The sequence below is a fragment of the Manacus vitellinus genome, unplaced genomic scaffold (assembly GCF_001715985.3).
Source record: "Manacus vitellinus isolate BGI_N305 unplaced genomic scaffold, ASM171598v3 scaffold_5_pilon, whole genome shotgun sequence".
NCBI lineage: Eukaryota > Metazoa > Chordata > Aves > Passeriformes > Pipridae > Manacus > Manacus vitellinus.
In genome coordinates, this window is record NW_021940682.1 from 6,360,304 (window position 1) to 6,381,286 (window position 20,983).

Genomic DNA, 20,983 nt, shown 5'->3' on the forward strand with positions numbered 1-20,983 from the left:
AGAGTTTAGACAACTTACCCAGATCTGAAGTTTCGCTTCCTCCAGAAACAGCAGAGGTGAAAAAGCCCTGTTCTTTTAACCGACTCTCAGGGACAGGGCTGACAATAAACCGTCTTCCCGCAGAATGGACAACCTGGGTAAAGGAGCTAGAAGGGACCCCTAAACAGAAAGAAGTCAGAAGTTTAGACACTGGCAGTAACTAAAGACATAACCTGCAATACGGAATGTGCACTCCATCATACAAAATAAAAACTTGGCTGCACCCATCCGCTGAAACAGAAAAAGGTAACTGTTGGGAAAAAACAAAATAATCACAAAAGACTTACCTATTCTTTGTGGCATGGAAGATGTAGGATCTGGCTGTTTGAACTCTAATTTCTGTAAAGTAAGATAAAGTTTAAACTTCTATTCTGAAACAGAAACCCACAAGATAGTTCTTAAAATGCTAGCTGACTGAAACGTGGGCATTTAAGAGAAGCAGTACACCTTGGACCCAAGCACCATCACCAAACTAGAGGAATTCTGCCCAGATAAATGTCAGCTACAGTGGTTTTAGAGCTTCTCGGCTTAGAGACCATCAATGTAACAAATTGATCTAAATGCTCGCTTGTTAACAGGCAGTCCAACTGATTTTCTTAAACATTCCACAGATAAACAGATGTTTCAAACCAGTTTTGGGTATAATTAAGGCAGAGATTCAGGAAATGTCACCCCATCTTATTCCCAGCAACCAGTTTCAAAACCTATGTTTCCTAACTGAGCTATCCAATCTCTTAGTATTCCAGGGGGTAGAGGGCCTGAGTCCAGGCTCTCAGTGTTTTAGTGAGCAGCACAGGGTTGGGGATTTTACTGTCCTACCTCACAATAATCTCAAATCCAAGAAGCCTCAGAATTTAAGACTGTCTGTTTAGTGGACTGTTAGGAGATTCAGCAGCTTCAGAAGTCTTCAAACACACCAAAAAGAGTTCTGTTATTTAGCTTTCTAAGTGAATTTTAGGCACTCACTGATACAAAGCTTTCTCTGTTTGTGTTTTCATTTAATTATTAATCTCTGATATCTCTCATGAAAGAAAGTTGCTGTATCTAACTAGCTCTACTCACAAAGCCATATCACCCAAAATGGAAAAGGCAAAAAGCTAAGGTGATCTGTCCTTTACATACCTGTGACCCTGGAAAGAAGCCATCATCTTTTGTCTGCATGCTCTCCAAACCCTGATCACCTTCTGGCTCCACGCTTGCATCCTCACTTAGCATTTCATCTGCTTTCTCAATAATCTCTCGTACCTGTTCTACGAATGAGTCTCTCTCTGTTGCTAAAATAAACTCATTCTGCACCTGTAAAGAGAACAAAACAACATTCATTTTCTACAAATGATTTCAAAACAGTACATTGAATAACGGTAATTTGCTCTTAGTGGTAATGTTTGTCCTTCCTTTGCTGTTCTGCACAAGACAAAGATGGTGACACCTTAGAGAAAAACAATTCTTTCTAAAATTATCTCCAGCACAGAAGTATTTGCCCTGGTTTAATCTTTGCTGTGGAACAACGTTCAATCTCAATTCTTCATCAAACTGTCACCTCAGTCTTCGCTTAGCACAGGGAGATTTAAAATTAGCAGCCTTATCTTACTGCAGTTCCTCCTGTCTAATGTAATGTGCATTAAGAGCCACATTTAAAGGGAACTATAACATAAAAGAAACTGAAAAGTCTGTATTTCAAGATGTGTTCTGTGCTTCTCTCTTTCCATACAACTTCTACTCTATGCAGGTTGCACATCACTAATTTAAAGTCTGGCTGTAGTACATAAAAGCCAGTATTAATTACATTCCAAATACAGGGAAAGGAAGACTGCTCAGCCCACCTAGTTTCAATACATCATACCTGCTTTATGAAAATACCTTCTGCTGCTTATATTGGAGAAAATTAGCTTAAACAAGCATATGTGACATTTAGAAAGACATTTTTGGTTTGGTCTGACCCAGGAGAATATTCTGTCTCCTGAAATTATGCATGGTAAAGCTCGCAGAGACAATCTGTGAAACAGAAGCAAAGCTGTCAGTCACAGTATCTCGGCTGGAAAAGAGAGAGAAACTGCCTTAGAGGTAAAGCTTGAGACATTGCATTTACATCAAGTTTCTGGGATGCTGGTTCAGAGAAAGGAAAGTCAAACGTGATGGGTGCTTTTATCTCCCTCTGCAATGCAGCAAACTTATTAGTTAAAGAAACCTTCAGTGTTTTAAGTTGAGGAATGACAAGTATCTATATGGGGTACACCTGACAGCATAATGATGAAAAAGAAACCATAAAGTCTTACAGTCAAAAGTTTCCTCAATATTCAACAAGAAACCCACGAGTATGACGTTTCAGATTCAGATGTCTAATTTACATTGCACAGTTTCAACTATGTGACTGCATTTTGGATGCACAGTTCACTTATTTTGCTTCTACTCATCTTCAAATACTGTGGGGTTTGTTGCTTGAGCTGTGTGTGCTTGTTTTCGTTTTGTTTGTTTAGATTTTTGGTTTCTTTTAAAATCAAATATACTCTTTTATTCCTATATAGGATCACTTCAGGTATGAGGTAAAGATAGACATCTGTGTATTTCTTGGCACTTGACTATGTTATTGACTTGTTTACAGTGTCAATACATGTATTTAGCCAAAAACCAACTTCTTGCTCTTTCTTAGAAAGCCATTAGTCACAGAAAGACTATTTCTCCCATATCACTGGTTTGGTTTCTTTTGACAGGTATGAATCCAGCACACACCAACAGAGGTACCCAAGGAGGTGGCAAAAGATACTGCATTTTGTCATCCTTCCTCACTTCACTAACACTTAAAGCAATCTCTGTTTCATTTAGACTGTACCAGACCAAAAACAGTTTAAATAAAAAAAAACAAGAAAGGTGTGCTAGTCCATGCTACACTCTCACTTAAATGTATCTCTACAGGGTGAATTATTTTACATGCTTGGCCATCATACATTGAATGAAGAGGTTTTTTTCCTCGGAGAAAGACAAAAGCAGCATCAGTCACTACAGACTTTCAGAAACCAGAAAGTGATTCCCATTCTTACTTCAAGGGTAGAACCTTCCCATTTTAGTTGAGAACAATGGCAAAACACTCAAAATGTAGGAATAAGTTTTAAAGACCTAGCAATGTTTGCTCCTAGAAAACAAACCAGAATTTTTTTTAACCTGACACTTCCAGAAAGTTGTTTGCCGTTTTAAAAAAAATTAGACTGCAAAAAAACAGATGCAAATTTACTTGATAAAACCTCAATTCCAGGTAAAACCTGAAAAATTGTCATGTGAATTGTGCATGCATTATTAACTGTCAGTCAGGTGTACCACTCTGTGCCCAGAGTTTCTAGTTGTGCTCGTGTACCAACAAGGTGAACATACACCATACTACCTGGAAGAGCAACTCTGAAACACAAGAAAAAAATAAGTCAGACCAGATTCAATTCTACATCTCTAAAATATATCTTACCATAATTGAAGCTATTTCCTCAGGGTTATCACCATCCAAATCAAATTTGAAAGTAACCATTTTCCGATTGTGTGTCTCTAGCTGGCACTCCACTACCCGGTCACCTTTGTTCGAAACCTAAAGCAAAGAAAAGAGTACTTCAAACCAAAAGCACAAGAATCTAAGGCTTTTTCTTTAAAGTTCATTGAAACAAACCAACAGTATTGGTATAACACAAACTTGTTCTCTCTTTCCAGTCTAATAAATTGTGCCATGTACAGCATCATTTTTGTCTGAGGATACATCAAATATTCTGGAACAAGGGAGCAAGGAACAAGACTGCAGAAGACACACATTCCTCGAAGGAAATAACAGTTTTAGAGGCTCACTACTGAACTGTCACTAAAATAAGAAATACTCACATTTAGAATTCTCAGTTTTGGCCTAGCAGTCTTCTCATGGCGAGAGCGACTGCGGACAGACCTCCGCATGTGCCGTTTCGCCGTCCTCCCCTCATGCCTTCCACTAGAAGTTGGGACATTCTCGTTGCCATCACTCAATCCTGAAGCAACATCAGAATGTGCACTGGAAAAAAAAAAAAAAGAAAAAGGCAACTTTACATTAGTATCCATGCATTCCATAACTGCAACAATACAGTTTAACCCACCAGATGATATTCTCTTCTGGACAGCAGTAGATGTGTGTAATCTCAGACTAGAGGAAAAGAGTCCTGTCAACACTTAGAAATTCTACTCAAGCAACCCTAACAGCAATTATTTCACTACACCTCTCGTGAGCTGAGTTGTACAAATTATCTTCTGAATATGTCTTCAAGCTATTTGGAGTCTGAATTCTGTTTAAGTGTCAAAAGGACAGAAAAACATCTTTTATGATCCACTGGACATGAAAAATAAAAATGGACTATAAGTTAAATCACTACAGACAATCCTATTTATTCCCTCCATATCCAGCCATAAATCAAAACTTACTCCACCTCTCATAACTCTATTTTTTTCTCCGGGAAGTTTATCTCCTCACATCCTAAAGAACACCCTTAGTGAAAAAAAAAAAATCCCTGGTGAAAAAGTATACCTAAAAATCACACATGGAAGCATAATTTAAAGAAAGCAATGCTTACCTATCCATAGAGGAAGCCAAAGGGGTAGACTGAGCAGGCTGTGTTGCTGGAAGAGTCTCTGAAGAAGCAGTTTGTGAGACTCCCTGAGAACCCTATGGACAGAAACCTACATCAAGAACCCCCCAAAGAATACAGTTCCTCCTCAGGTAACCCAGCAGTCTTTCAAACTTACTCCCAAACCAGCTGTAAAGCTAAAAGCTCTGCCTTTTCAGAACTTTAAACAGTTGGCATCTAGACAGCTCTAATTTACAAAAGATTCTAGAGCAAACTGCAGTGAAGCAAAACATCATCTGGGGGGGTGAGGAGAGGAAGTCAGCCGTCCTTTCTACTTCTACATGTCACTACAGTTTGCCATGCAGTCACGGTCTTACTAACAGAATGTGCAAAAGGCAAGCCAATGCAGAACACGAAGACAGTTCAACTTCTCCCTAGCAAGAACGACGCTGCAGGGAATAGGCATAATGACAGATTCTCATTTGCAGCTTGTCTTTGATATGGCAAAAATGTTCCACAGGACTAGCAAGAAGTGAAGTGTTAACTGCTTTTTGCCTGCAGGATGGCACACTCACTTCCCAACAGAACAACCAGTGGCAACAAGGTCCCCACATTGGCATGACATTCTGCTGTAAGAGAAAGGTCATTTGAAATATTAATTTCCAACTGAAGAAAAGCACAGAACGGATCAGTTCCCCACATACATACACTGCTGCATGACTCAAACATCCTAACTGTATCGTTACATTATATTCCATATATTTACCTCCAAAGCTGCCTGCTGTGAGGAGGCAGATGAAGCCTGCTGTGCTAAACTCACTGGAGGCTGGGGCACTTGCACCTGTCCTCCTATGCTGCCCATGGAAACGAGAACGTTCTGTTCCCCATACGGCTGCACAACAGGAGCGAGATATCCCGACTGGGCCATTGCATCTGTGGGTAAGGGAGGGGACAGGACAGCAGAAGGAATGCTGGCAGAGGCCACAGCAGAGGAAGGTGCCACATTCGAGTCCCCGGGGTACTGAGACGGCAGCCGCGATGGGAAACCCTGGAACAGAAACGGGGGAGTCAAGTCAGTGAATGTCAGAGCTAATTAGGAAACACGACAGTAAAAAAAATGAAAAAAAAGAAAAAAAAAAAAAAAAAAAAAAAAAAGAAAAGAAAAGAAAAAAGCATCAGTTCCAGGGGCATCTTCCAACCTTCTGTACTTATTCAAGCATTCCCAATATCTTCCCAAAGAAGTAAACTGCTCATGCAGCCAGCTTGCAAGTCACCATGCTTGAACAAGCAAATTCCCACTCATACTTCCAAGTCTTAGGCAAAACAATCTTCATCTCCCAACTCTCGCAGCTGCCTATGTAGTTTAATACTTTAAAGCCTGAGACATGAAATGAGTTTGAAGAATTTTCAGGCTGAACAACTACTGCTCAGATGTTATAAAACTGTTGCTGATTCTTGAGATTAATAGCAAAAACAGTCTTGTGTTCTTCCTGTCCTCTCAGGATGACCTGACCCAGGAACACCTTTGTCATTATTCAGGTTGCCATTGTTACAGCCATCACACAAAGTAGCTGAAGCAGTCTGTGCCCACCAGTCAAGCAGTTCACAACTAGCATCAGGTACTTACGTTACATTCAAGATCCATGCTGCCTGCCTTATTTCTAGAAATTCCATGTCCCACCCCTTCCCAGACTTGGAATGAAACACTGACATTGTTGAATATGCTGCCATTGATTTTCTTTCCAGTACACATCTCCCAATTCTGAAGTTGAAATGTTTTGATTTTCTTCTTCTCCAAATTGACAGATCTCTTGGACACAAAGCTGTCCTCTTTCACACAGTGGTTGAACAAAGCCCTGCACTATGATTCTGTCATTTTAGACAAATTCCAGTGCCAAATATGTAAAGTTCAAAACACCAGGGTATCCAAGGACACTTTTTTTCCTCTCCTCCTTAAAGCGTGTTTTTATCACACAACGGAATTCATGTTGGTGGTTTAATGGCTCTCTTATGAAAAGTGAGTTTAGCTCCGATACCTTAAAGGAACAGCTAAAAACGTGGAGAAGAGGTCTGCTGGCTTGCAACAATACCTGGTAAAGAGCATCTCCAGCAGGAAGTGAAGCTTCAGCAGCTTGTCCAATGCTGACTGGCAATCCCACGGACTGGACAGCTGGCTGCAGGAGCTGCGGGAGAACCTGGCTGGGCAGCTGAGCCACAGGCTGCATCATTGTGGGGAGCTGGCTAGGGACAACGGTTGATCCTACAGGAACAGCAGTTGCCGCAGCAGACGTTGCCAGTGTGAGCAATGGCTGATTCATGCCAGCTGCCATTGAAATGGGTAGTGACTGGAAACCTGGCTGAGCCACTGTCACATGAGGAGCTGCTACAGGCAACTGAGAGACTGGGAACTGGGGAACCACAGAAGTTGGCAAGGCCTGTCCCATGGGTAGAAAATGAGAGCCAATGGGGACTGATGGGGCAACTGAAGGTTGAGGGAGAGAAGGTGCTGCAACAGGTAATTGAGGCTCGCCTTGGATGATCGACACTGGCTGGGAAACAGGAAGCTGGGGAGGTAAAGAAAATAGAGATAGATTTTTTTTTTTAAAGCAGGGCTGCGGAAAGCAGAGCTTTTACACATTAGTCAAAGAAAGCATTATTCAAGTTACAGCACTCTGTTAAAGTGGGCGGGAGCACAGTTGGCAGAGTGGCTGGGAAGCTGGCTGGAGTTCCAAGCGGTCCTCTCTTCGAAACACTTCCCTTTGAAGAACTCAACAGGCTCTTAAAACACACACCCACAGCGGGTGAAAGAGCAACGTTCGAATACCCTGAAGCACTGATTTTTGCATAAACAGAATCAAATTCCCCTCAACTCTGTCCTCAGACCCAAAGCCTGCCTTCTTACAGAAAAGAAGTGCAAATCTTTCAACAAATCTGTCAGCTTTGGGTATGGGGACTAAAGCAGAGGAAAATGAAAATCCACTGTGCCAGCATTCAGAGAATGGCAGGGGATATGTCAATTAAAGCCAGCAAATGATGCAACTGGAAAGGCAGTTTAGATGAACAAGCAACAAAACAATAATTTCAAAAACAAAAGTAAGGCTCACACATTCAACAGAGATATGAGCCAAAATGAAGCAATATTCAGTAACAGAAGCTTCTTGACCAGGGAGTAAAGGAGAAGAGCTGAGTAAGAAAGATGACAGAGTGAAGAAAGGAGTCCTATGGTTCACTACCTAAGTAAGTGACTATATAATGATGCAGAAGATAGACATTGTATGGGAAACAGAAATGACAAGTTCCTGAAAATCCATTCACAACACACCATTCATCAAAATGCCTCCTGATATTTTTGATTATTTAAAGATCTTTGTGCATGGAAGTACTATCTCTCCCTCAAATTATTCATGACCGCCACATGTGAAAAGGTTTCCAACAAAACTGACAATTGCAGTACACTAGGAATACTATTGCCTGGATGAATGTTTTGGAACCATTATAAAAGATGACAAAAGTGAAAGTAGCAGCATGTTGAATTCGCCAGCTGTGAAGAAAAAAAAATAAATCTTCTGCTAGAAATAATTTTGTTTACCTGTGTCCCAGCTGCTGCCTGAGGCATTGGCATAATCTGTGAAGTTTGAGTTTGAGAGACAGTTTGTGCAGGAGTTGTGCCAGCAGAAACTGGTGGCTGCTGCAGCTGGTATTGTCCAGGCTGTTGGGAAGAGGCTGGCTGCTGTGCACTCTGTAGTAAGAAAAGAGGCAGAAGCTGTATTTCCCCCACACAGAGGTTTTTAAAGCATATCCTACTTAAATTCTACTTTTTACTCTCTCACAAGTAATATCAGTGCTTCTTCAGAACATGCCAAGTCAATTAAGCTTTAGCAATTATTAGCAACACTAATACAATTACATTATCAGCACCAAATCTTGCAACAGAATTATTTCCCCTGTGTGAACAAGAATGAAAATTCTATAAAGGAAGAAAAGGCAGTTAAAAGAAGAGAATGTTGCAGAAGATAGGATTTCTCCTAACTGGAAATACTAAGAATGAAGTTTGCCTGTCTAGACAGTCTAACTTGCAAATCCTGACACATCTCCCCTTGGAAGGGACCACCACCGCAAGCTCAGGTGGAAGTTGGGGAAGACAGACATGGGAAAAGAAGCATTAACATGATTTTAAAAATAAATTCCAGAAGGTCAATGCATATCTCATAGGATGTTAGACTGGGTGAGAACCAGAGGATTCCTCTGCTTTTGTGCAAAACTAGGGGTTGAAGGGTGACAGAGGTAGTCAACTGGTCTTAAAAGAGTCATCAAAATCCTATACTAGGAGTATTTTAGCCCTATGTTTAGGAATTGTGATCTTACCTGCTGAGTGTGTTGGGTAGGCTGGGATGGCACTGATGCACTGCTCGAGGCTGGCTGGCCTTGCACCTGTGTCTGGAGGAGGGGAAAAAAAAAAAAGGAGTCAGTTTAAAAAAAACCCTATGATTTCTGCCATAGGCAATTATAATCATTTCTGCCTGGAATGATCTGCTTAGAATAGGTTTCTAGCAGTCCTTTTGGACAAGCAGTCCTTCTGGTCAAATTCCACTATGACAACCAGAACAAAGCAGAGCAATCTGGAAGAGTTTCAAACTTCATTTTAAGTCTTCCCAAATAACCAATACAGAAAGTTTTTGCAACCCCTCAACATGACACAGATGAGCCTACCAGCTTCTTCTTCCACTGGTGATGCTTTAAAAGCAGGATGCCTTGGCATGACAACTGGAAATAGAGGCATTAAGTTTTATCTTTACATGTGTTCTACACACAATCAGGTGGGGTGATAAAAGGAGGGTATATGGAAATAAAACTATCCATAAAAAAAACCAACCACCAAGCACAAAGATATACGGAATTCCAGACCAGTTACAACATATCCAGTACACATACATGTCATGAGTTTCCTTTGAGAGGTATGTCAAAATACAGGCTAGTAATCATTCCCAGAGTCACTCCCATTCAAAGGCTACCAAGAATCGGATATTAGGGAATGTGGGGGTTCACATTCTAGCTAAGACAGAATTTTTGAATAAGCAATGAAAAAAATGGATGAGTGGCATACAAATGAATGTGGAAGATGCAGAGGAAAATGGAATGGATTGTCATTATTTTTGTGGCTGACATTTTTTGATCAGATCCCAGGATTTGCATTATGATTTTTGTGACAACTGTATTCCTTTATCAGCTCCTGGGAGAAAACTAGACAAAGACCTCCAGATGAGCTCCCTGAGCATGCACCACATTGGTGAATCGCCTTTGTAAGAAGCATATCTGGCACATATGTATCATATCAGAAATAACTACTAAAATTCCTTAATGCTGTGATCATTCAGCTTGAAAAAGCTCATTAGGAACAAGTTTATTAAAATTACATACTTTTTTAATTATAGAAACTTTGAGGAAAGTAGACTGCCAATAAAGTAGAACCATTTTTTTCTTTGCTGTTTTAGAAGCTTGAGGCCCTTACTGGCTAAAATCTAAACATGTGCTATATCCCACTGCTATAACATCTGTTCATATTGACTTAGTTTAGGCTTCAAATTCTAATCTTTTAATGAATTAGATAAAAGATCCCAGAACTTATATTCTGTAAACAATCACGATCTCTTATTTCGTTTTCCAGATGTATTTTACATGCACTAGAATTCACTTCCTGAAGTTTAACAAAGGTTTATGAAGAAAAAATCTCCACATAGTTTTCAAACTTCTTGAGTAGCAGATTTACTCTACAAGTTCTCCTACAGCACAGCAATTGCTATCTTTCAGACTAGTGATTAAAGCTGCTCCTGCTTTAATAAAACACAGAAAGCCTTGAATACTTATTCATCTTACCACAGAAAGCAAAATGATTCTCCTTCACACAAATCCCAAATTTGCTAATACTCCAACAACTAAAATGTTAGAGCCCCTAATTCCAAGGACAGAAGAGGTAAAAGAGAAGTCTACTTAAAGTAAACCTTCTCTTTTCACAAAAAAGTTATGAGAATTTTCAGACTAAAGTGCAGACACAATGTATACACACACACTTCACAGTCACAGTGTACAAAAAAGTGACCATTGCAAGCGCAAATACCACATATGCTGATAAAACATGTACCTCCAAACTAAGCTTCAGGCCTCCAATTTTGCTATTTAAAAGGACACCATTCTAGGCTTAGAAGGTGGCAATACCTATTAGCAACAGTTGTCTGTGCCATTAACTAACTACTTAGCCTGTTTAGTTTCTTCAAAGATCCTCCAAACACATTTCCAATCCATGTACATGTACATAATATAGCTCCTTCCATTCCTCTCTTCCCACTTTCTTCCCCCAAGTGTAGAAAAAGCTCTTGCATTTTGGACAGTCAGCAAAATAACTCTGTTGTTGTCTAATGAAACATTATTCATATGAAAGTTCAACTTTAAATAACACTTTCTCATTAAAATTAAGGAGCAGCAAAGTTTTACTATCACTGCTGATTCCAACTGTGGAGAAGATACATTTCATTGAAAGCACTGATTAAAAGCCAATTTGGTCCTCCAGCTCTCTCTCACTAAAAAAAAACCAACTAGTCCCAGGAGAAACACTTAACATTTTTTACTCTTAACACAAAAGCCCTACAAATATTTCAGCCAAATCTGAACACAAACCAAATGGTTGCTGATGCCTCATTATCTCATCGCAACCTGGTAAAGGGATCCTAGTATAGACTGGTGGAAAGACATCCCCAAGAATGCCAATACTTAGAGCCACAAGGAGCAAATCTAAAAGTAAGGCTCCCCTTTATAAGTACAAGGTATGACTTATAAAAAGCAGAGAAATTCTGGACGGGTTTGCTCCTGTAACCTGAGGATAGGATGCAGGTGGTCCTGATGAAAGCGAGGTGGACAAGGCCTGCTGAGTTGAGGCTCCCTGGGGGAAGCAGATGAAGAGCTGCGACTCTTGCAACACCTTCTGAGGCAGCTGAACAATGGGCAATGAGAAGTCTGAACCAAAAGCAGAAGATGAGCCCCCTGTAGGGGGAGGAGACTGGAAATCACCAGTGTCAGAGGAAGTCAGCTGTGAGGAATCACTGGAGTATTCTGGGCTTCCTTCTGGCCAGCTCCGCCTGGCAGAGCCCCCTCTGGGACCTGCTAACCCAGCACCAAGATAGTTACACTGCTCCTCTGTCACAGGCTGAAGCCGACCATGCGACCCTATGCCTTGAGTGGATTCCTCTTGACTGGTCTCCATAGAGCCCCGGCGACTTCTGTAGACCCGCGGGGGTAAAACTGCCCCTTCTGCCGAGGCAGAAGTCGGTGTGTGCACATGGAACTCAAAGACACAGCTGGCTCTGCCATCACCACTGTGAGAGAGCACAGCCGGGGCAGAGTGCGGAACAAACACCTGGTGGAATGTCATCTGAGCAGGGTCTGCACTCAGAGGAGCTGAAACACTGGATAATGGAGAAAGGGGACCCATCCCAGAATCCAGCCTCAGGTTCTGAACGGGTCTTGCCAGGTATGTTTGCCCCGGTTGAAAATCGAACACAGAGCTTTGTGGAGGACCACCTTGCCCATGGTTTGACTCAGAAACCTGCTTCAAATGCTGTTCAGTTGCGTGAGAGTTATAAGCTACTTGATCATACTGCTCCGATACCTGTGATGGATAGTGCATGCCCACCAAATATACAGCTTCTGGATGCATTCTGTAGTGAGCATCCTCTGGAGGTGTTGGTCCAGATCTATAGTCATTGTGGACAGGAGCTGGCTCAAACACAGGATTAACTTGCACATGCAGAGGCTCCCCAGCGACTCTCTGAGCTGCTGTGCCCAGCATAACGAATGCCTCTGGTGTCCAATTGGTGGGACTACCACCAGGTGGAACTAAACTCTGGCCAGTCTTCAGCAAGGGCTGGAAGTGGCAAGTTTGGGCTTCCAAAAATGAAGTGCTCTTGCGCCGCTGAGCAACTGCCACCTTCGGCGGGCAGACAGGTGGTGGTGAGAAAGACACCGGCCGTTCATGAACGGTTGGGAAAAATATCTGTGAGTCTGGGAACGTTGGTGTTCCCCCACGTGGATGCTGAGGCTGTATTGACATGAACAAGACAGGTAATTCATACATTAAAAGTGAAAGCACATCAACATGCACAGTTCACTAGGCAGTTCTGTGAAGTAACTTTATAGAATTCATACTCAATTCATGGTCAAAAACATACAGTACTAAGGAAATTTAGGTGAGTTGTAAATATCCATTAAATACATCCATGGCAGGCATAGCTACAAACGGGAACATTTGCTTGTGTTAGAGCTGCTTTTCCAGTTCAATTCCAATAATTCACAAAAAGAAACCAGCTTTGCTCATGACAATGGAAAGAGATTTATTGTCACAGCCTATCCATTGTGATCAGTGCTTGAAATCCAATCAAACCCCTGAGGTCACTGCCATATGTGGAGTATGAAATTCAGAACTTGAGAGCAGCAATGATGCAGAGCCTCTAATTTGCACTCAGAAGATAAAATTACATTAAATCTCAGTATTTTCCAACACAAAAAACCACAGTGTACGTTATCCTGTATGCTATCCAGAGAGCTAAAAGAAACCTTTTATGAGACAAAATTGAACCATTCCAGCACACAGGTGAAAAAAAAGCTTCTGATAAAACCAAAGAGCCTTTGGGTTCTGCCTAAGTTGATTATCTCTCTTGATCCACTTAATCACACCTTTTTACACTGAAAATTAATACCAATTGAAACAAATCTAACTCTTGCCTGGGCAATAAAACATTCACAGGTTTAGAAAGAGTAGAGTCCTCAGGCAATTCCACTCCATCTCATTTACTATTTCAAATGAGGTTCACCTTATTTAAGATTTGTAGGGAAGATTTCAATAAAGACAGTTTATGTAAGAATATCAAACAACTTAGTAATTTTGCAGTTTTTCATCTCTGCCTACAGTGTGCTGAGAGAATGCATTCTCTACCCTAATGGAAAAAAACTGTAGGAGTCAGTAGCAAACACACTGTCCAAGACAGATGGCATTTATGACTTCAAGTTGCTCTTTCCACATTGTTTACTTTCTTCCCAGCCCCTTTTGTCCAGAAAAGCAGCAGCAAATTTCCATATTGACCAATACAAACAAGGCCCTACATGTTGAAATACTCTTCCTACATTCTAAAAACTGGTTCCACTTACTTCAGTTTCACAAAAATGCTTCTCAAAACTTATTTTGTGTAAATTGAAGCTCAAAATTGAAAAGGAACTACCTGTGTGTTGCAAGCTATCTTGCATCTGACTTTCTGGGAAACATGAAACTATGGCTTCTTCCCACCAAGAAGCAGTTGAAGTGGCAATTCTGACTAAAACTTACAGAAAAATCCTCAAAGGTATTCATAATCTATATTTCTAGTATCCCTATCACAGCTAGCCAAAGCTTTGAGAATAACTAGCCACAGCAACCAAGTTTTTAAAACTGGTTGTTTTGTGCAGGGCTTAATTAACATTCAGTGTTTACTTAGAATTTGAAAAATAAAAAGCTATTCTTCTGATCATGATAAGAAATAGTCTTCCCTTTACCTTCTGTGGTATAACTTGGTAATTTATATTTAAACTATCCTAAAATACAAAAAAGCAGATGGTCAGCCACTGTTTGATAATGTTTAAGTGTACTGCTTCATAGAAGGGGAAAAAAAAATTTAAAATTCAGCATTCCAGCAGCACAGTGTAAGGACTCAACTCTTCATTTTCTCATTTTAAAAATGCCCAAAGGCCAGGATGTATTTAATGATAACTTATCTTACTGTGCCAGGAGGCAAATGGTAACACATACAGGACTGACAGAGAGGGAGGGCAGGCTGGAGCGTCGATGCTTGCGTGGAGAGGCAGAGTGCATGGGCAGGACACTTTCCAGGGCTTTAGAAAGCTTTTCTGCAAAGGTTTCTTCAGGGACAGTCCGAAGGTAGAAAGGAGAAAGAGGTGCAGACAGCGCTGGTGGTGGGGTGCAAGGAGCACTGAGAGGGATGCAGGACATACAGGGAAGAGCAGGAAGGTGGGGGACACAAACTGACATGCTACGACCACGTTGAGGCTAAGGGAGGAAAACAAAAGTTAAGAATTGAACACTTCAAAAAAAAAAAAAAAAGAATAACAAAACCAGCAAAAACTATAATGAGGTAGAAAAGAAATGAAGACATACAATGAGAGGCCCAATACTGACTCATGTGTGGTACAACAAGATATGAGAATGCTGAATGAATGCCAACACACACTGGGAACAGGCTGTGTGCACCTCTGAGGACCCAAGTTTGCCTTAGGTTACTGAGCAGTGTGGGAAGTTCCCTAGTACCCTTAGAGGAAACATGTGGAAGGCAGAACAGACAGTATTTTCTCTGGAGCCATGGAAGCAGCCCATACTGTGTGTTCTCAAAGCATCTGGTAGTCTGACAGATTTAAAAAACTTAAAGACACTGATGAGCTTTCAGACATTCATCAGTTTAGAGAGTGGGTGTGTGTTCACAGGTATCACCTAACCCAGTTCCTCTACTGAGACAGTCCCTCTGCCTGAATTAAGTGGACTAAATGTATGCAGCTGGCTCTTTATTAACTAAAACATTACCATAACAATTTAAACATTACACCCTCTACAACATGAGTTGCAGAAAAAAAAAATAACCAGTTTAACATGTGGAAAATTCTGTAAAATTAGACAAGCCTTTTCCAGATGCTGAGCCAATAACTGCATCATGATTTTGTAATCTTGGCACAATCCAGAAGGCCACAGGTCAAAATCTAATCAAATCCCAAGAAAAAGAATGAAGTTTTAGGATGGGATTTGCATTTTTCTGTTTGGTTTGGGGGTTGTTGTTATTGCGTTTTGTGTGTGTGTGTGTTTTGCTGTGGGTTTTTTAATGAATGAATAGAAACATGACAAAGAGGCAGTCTTCAACTGCAAGTTTTCCTTCTCTGATATTAATATGCTTCTTATGGGTGTAATCCACAATTTCTTAAACTAATTGAAATCAAATACAGATCTCCAGAGAGAAAACATCAAGATATTCAGTGGAGATCTGACTTTAAAGATTTTTGCTGTGAGAAATCTTACGAGACCACTCAAAAATCTGGGAGAGAGGTATAAGAGAACTCAAATGGTTAACTAAATACATCGTCATCTATTTGAAGGCAGGAGTAGTTATATATCATTCCTGACTCTAATTTATACAAATTGTTCAAAAACATCTCCACTGATGGAGATTACAGTACTTAACTGTCTTTTCTGGTTAGCAAATTTATGCTTATGATTTCTTATTCTACCTAACAACGTTGTGATCTGATTAGCATCCTCCTATTTTATAGCAGCCTTTTACAGCTTTCTCTCTCCTCAAGCTCATCTTTTATAGGCTCAACTATTTCAGTCTTCCCACATAAACCATGCTTTTGTATTTCTGGTGGGATTTTTTTTAACACTCTTCTCTGAATTTTCTCCCAATTCACCCTCAAATTCACTCAGTCAAGGTGTCCAGGATAGACTTACCAACGGCCAAGAGCAGAACTACCATTTCATATAATGTGATGTTTGCCTCTTTCACAACAGCGTGATGTTTTTGACCATGTCCAGTTTGTGGTACAATGTAATCCCTAACTTTTTTTTTTTTTCCAGAATGGCTGCCTAGCCAGTTGTTGCTCATTCTGTACTTGTGTAGCTGATTATTACAGTTAAGCATGAACCGTGTTCTTGTCCTGATTGAATTGTGTTCTGTGATTAAGGCCATTTTTCCAGTTGCCAATATAATTTCGACTTGTCATCCTGTCTTGCCAAAACAGGGTTAGTAGTTCCTGTAGTGTTCTACTCCATTCTGTCAGCCTCCTGGGACCACTGTTGTCATCATACAGCACGAACACATTTTGCAGCAAAGTAGCTTGACTAAACCTCTATCATATGCTTGTTCTCCCACCCCCTCTCAAAAGATTACACCAAAATATGGCTTACCCAGAACAAGAGCTTATTTAGAGGGATTAAGAACTCATCCTCAAGGACTCGCAGTACCACACGCCTCAGGTTAAGTGTGTTGGAAAAAGATGGAGATGCTTTGCGTGTGATACCAGCCTGTTTTCCAAAAAGCTACTTACACCAGTGATTCTGCAACAAAGCCTACAACCACAGGTACCAGAAGAAGTGAGGACCCTCAGCCTAAAGTGTCACATCTTCTCCTTTATGGTATTATTAAATTATACCATAATGTCTCTGTCTCAGACTTTTATTTGTGTAAAAAACGAACAACAAGGGAACCATTGAAGACAATATAAAAGTAGCAGAAGTTCTACTCCAGAGTTAGAATAGATTTCTGCATAGTCTCTTATCAGATCAAAAACATACCAAGGAAAAAAACATACCAAAATAAAAGGGCAACACAAATGAACATAGTAGGAAAAGTATTTGTGCCCAGTGCAGACTTTCCAGGGAAAAGGAATACGCATGATGAGCAAATCAACACAAGCTAGAAATAAAATTGGGAACAAGGATGTGGGGTCTTTTCAGTCTGGAGTTCTCACATGCAGCATTCTATAACAGTCAAAAAAATCTTACCTGCAAAAATCTGTAATCAAAGCCTCACAGAACACACACAGCAATTTCATACAGTAGCTCAAATTATTCTAATCCCTTCTTCAAACTAGACCAACAGCTTAATCCCTGGTAACTTCATATACACATACACAGACCACCTTCCTAATCGAGATTAAACGCTTACATTTGTGAGACAGTCTTATTCCAAGGATGTTACTTCCATCCATAAAAAAACCCCTAACCTATCATTCTGTATAAGTTTACGCAAGATTAAATAAAAATGTTAAAGACAAGGATACCCTTGCACTTTTACCTCCCCCCTCTAAACTTAGTCACCTTGCAAAAAAAGCCCCTAAACTACTCCCATGCAGAATTTGTCCCCTACGGAAAACAAAACATACATGGAAGATGGCCTGGCAGACTTTCCCCTCCCCTCTATACGGACAAACAAAAATCAGGTAATTCCATGCATTTGCAAAACTCCAAGTTCCAGCTTACCCCTGCAGGTGGCTGAAATCCTCCATGCTGCTGTGACTGCACTTGGCCAACTGAAGCTGGGTATCCCTGGACTGCAGTGTTTGAGGCTGACTGGTCAAGCTGGGAACCATACGACACAGCCTGACTGCCCACACACGATTCAGCATAAACAGATGACCCCATGCCACTGTCAACTGTCCCATCGGCTGCAGAAGTTAAAGATAAAAATTTGCATTTCAAGAACTGCCATCTGGATTCAAAACTTGAAAGATATTATAATCAATCAAATATTAGACTGATGTTTGTGCTATGTCACATGGACCTTAACAGCATTTTACCTCTTGTACTACTTAAGGCTGGTTACAAAATACTTTTTTTTTCCTCCATACAGTAATTTATTACCAATATGCCTTCCCCTAACCCCTGGAAAAATTAGTAATTTCAGAAGTGCTTTGGGAAGACATTTAATAATAAAGTATGCTTCCTATAAAAGGTTAGACTAGACATAGAAACCTAAATTCCACATTGTTATGAATGATCTGTCAAGGGTTTTAAAATCATTATTTTTAATTTTACATGGACATATAAAACAGGTGGGTTGTGCTGGTTGCCAGATGCACCACATAGGCACAATAAAGAACTAGGCTTAGTAGTCAATGTAAAATCCCTGTACCTAAAGAACAGACAATAATTTGCTTTTTAACTTCATCATTCTAACATGGAAGTTCTCATCTACCATCATTATTCAAATACTGACTCACATGCTGGGATGGCAGAAAAGACAGGAGTATTAATTCATCTTTTCATCTACAGCATGTAAAACAGAAAATAAAGCCTTTTCAGAAAGCAAATTATGATCTGAACTACTTGTAGATTTATCTCATTTTCACCTTAAATGTAAGTTAACAAGAATAAGTGGTTTTAGTATCTTTATCTGCACTGGTGCCAGAGTACACAGCCTTTTGCAGGGCCAGAATATACTGTCCCTATAGGGCAGCAAAAACAAGGACATATGTTCATGCTTGAGGTGCCCCAGTTCATTCAGTCTATTACCTTGAAACTAAGAGAAATGTTTTTGTGCTGAGACACTGGACGGTGAATTGTGCCAAGGCTTGGCTCATCTAAGGCACAGGAATGCATCTTATTTTGCTGTGCTTTCTAGGGGGCTATTGTTCTTCAGCAGACAGCATCACCTTAAGGTATTTACTGTTATAGCCACCAAAAGTGTAAGATCACCGGGAAGAACTGTGTAAGTGCAAGAGTTCCTAAATAAACCAACTGACACACTTACAAAGAACAGATACACTGGGCTGCTGGAACTGCAGTTGTTGGTGTTGATCAGCTTCCGGCTCTTCAGGCTCCACTTGGGTAGAAACCGATGCTGAAGCAGTGGGGACAAGAGTAGTACCCGTGACAGACTGGGGATGCTTTGACCCTGCATAGGAAGCACTTGGCTGCTGTTGCTCCAGCTGCTGCTTCTGACTACCTTCTTCCTGAAGGATCTTCTCCTGTTCTTCTCGCACCAACTGACGCTGCTCTCGCTTTCGCTTAATCAAAGATACCCTGTCCTTGATAGCTTTCGCCATCGTCTTGTGATCCCCTTCACAGACATAGCCAGATTCCACCTGAAGGAGGATATATTCACAGAATTCAGACTGTCACAGACAGCCACTGCTGCAGTGCTACAGCATAAGCTACCACTCCCTCTGGCATTAAATTCTCATTCACAAACCCCTGAACCAGTTTTATTTCTAGACAGCAACACCAAAAGCAGAGGTGACAGACCATGTTTCACTGTCAGAAAACACCAGTACTTCCTAAGCTTTATAAGACCATCAGCACTTACCATTTCCTGTGCTACATCCTCTGGGACATCTCTTTCCAAATCAAAGGAAAACTCTATTGCCTCATTGTCTTTATATTTGCCCTTGAGTTTTTTGATGTCTTCAATTCGCAGCCAGAGTTTAATGGCAATTTTTTCTCCATCGTCTTCCTCCGCTAGTTCTACCCGTACTCCAGTCTCTTCTTGGAAGAAAGCATGATTCAAAAGGTCCTTAATAGCATATCTAGCATATTGGGAAAGAACAGAAACCACATACAATTATTAGGTTTTCATAAAATATTAAGGAATATCCTTGCCTGATGATCCTCCAGATTTATTCTCCAACTTTATGTGTGTCTCATGCATTACTTGGCAGACCATCATACAGATTTCTACTTAAAAGCATGAATGAGAAACAAAATGCAACAATGCTACAGAAGGTACAAAAAACTCAAACCACACCTATTCATTTGGCTTTCATCTTTCTGCTGACCAAGAAAATATATATTAAATAAAATAATAACAAACCTTGAAGAGGCAGCTTGGGTATATCTATATATACATATATCTAACACACAACCTGTAGTCCCCAAATTAATGCAGTAATCCAAGTGTGTATTTCAATCTACTTCCAGATCTTATCAAAAGCCTCATGTAGTAAATTCAGCACTAGACAAACACCACTTGATTCCTTTCCTATTTTATATTATTTTGAACCACTTCATCTTGCATTTTGTTTGGCACAACTACAAGTTTTGTCCCTATGTTAATATATGCACAGCATTATCAATGGTAGTTAACAGCTTAAACTAAGTGGCAAGAAACAGGTGATGTGTAGCCACAAAATGAACTTAAAATGGGGAAAAAAAATATTAGGTTGTTTAAAACTAAGGAAAAGCACTGAAATTAAAAACACACAACACAATCAGATGTAAAACTTCCAAGAGTTAGTAGAAGGGGATGAATAAACATCCATGGACAGATAAAACTGGTTCTGAACAGAAGAGGGGGAGGCTAGAGAGGGGAAAAAGGCTGAAGCATTCTTAAGTTGGACAGTCAGCAAATAACAAGCATGCAAAAGAAGCAAAAAAACCCCCCTCAAACTCCACAAATAACCCAACAGAGCAGTTACAGATTTCCTGTAATGGTATAAGTTAACCACTTCAAGTAGAAGTCATCTTGCAGAAAATGTGGATAAAAATAAGCATCAAGAATTTGAAAATTAAGACAAGTCTTCAAAATAATTAACCATAAAATACCAACAGAATCAAAGGAATAGTAAAAAAACCCAAGGATCACAGAACAAATCCAACCAACCAAATCCAAATACCTGGAAACCTGGAAGGATTGTCCTCCACAATTTTGCTGACTGGGTCAAAGTTTTAATAAAAGCAGTAAAATTTCTGAATAAATTGACATGGATGGTTACCACAGCATTTGCACTTTTTCTGACGCTGTTAATTCTCTAAAACAATCATTGCATCGGAATCTACCAACAAACAGAAGCTGCAGAAGTAT

The 20,983-nt window shown here is 40.3% G+C and overlaps 1 protein-coding gene across 1 annotated transcript in view; it reads right to left on the reverse strand.

The window, feature by feature from the left end:
• WNK1 (WNK lysine deficient protein kinase 1) overlaps nt 1-20,983 on the reverse strand; it is a 104,838-nt gene that overhangs the window by 23,931 nt on the left and 59,924 nt on the right. Inside the window, exons 7-19 of the mRNA XM_018080294.3 lie at nt 19,490-19,709; nt 18,935-19,268; nt 17,665-17,849; nt 8,970-9,041; nt 8,194-8,343; nt 6,695-7,168; nt 5,371-5,652; nt 4,611-4,702; nt 3,895-4,057; nt 3,494-3,610; nt 1,162-1,335; nt 327-378; nt 19-159 (exon numbers count right to left, since the gene is read on the reverse strand). Of these exons, the coding sequence (XP_017935783.3) occupies nt 19-159; nt 327-378; nt 1,162-1,335; nt 3,494-3,610; nt 3,895-4,057; nt 4,611-4,702; nt 5,371-5,652; nt 6,695-7,168; nt 8,194-8,343; nt 8,970-9,041; nt 17,665-17,849; nt 18,935-19,268; nt 19,490-19,709 (2,456 nt within the window). The remainder of the gene's footprint in view (nt 1-18; nt 160-326; nt 379-1,161; nt 1,336-3,493; nt 3,611-3,894; nt 4,058-4,610; nt 4,703-5,370; nt 5,653-6,694; nt 7,169-8,193; nt 8,344-8,969; nt 9,042-17,664; nt 17,850-18,934; nt 19,269-19,489; nt 19,710-20,983) is intronic.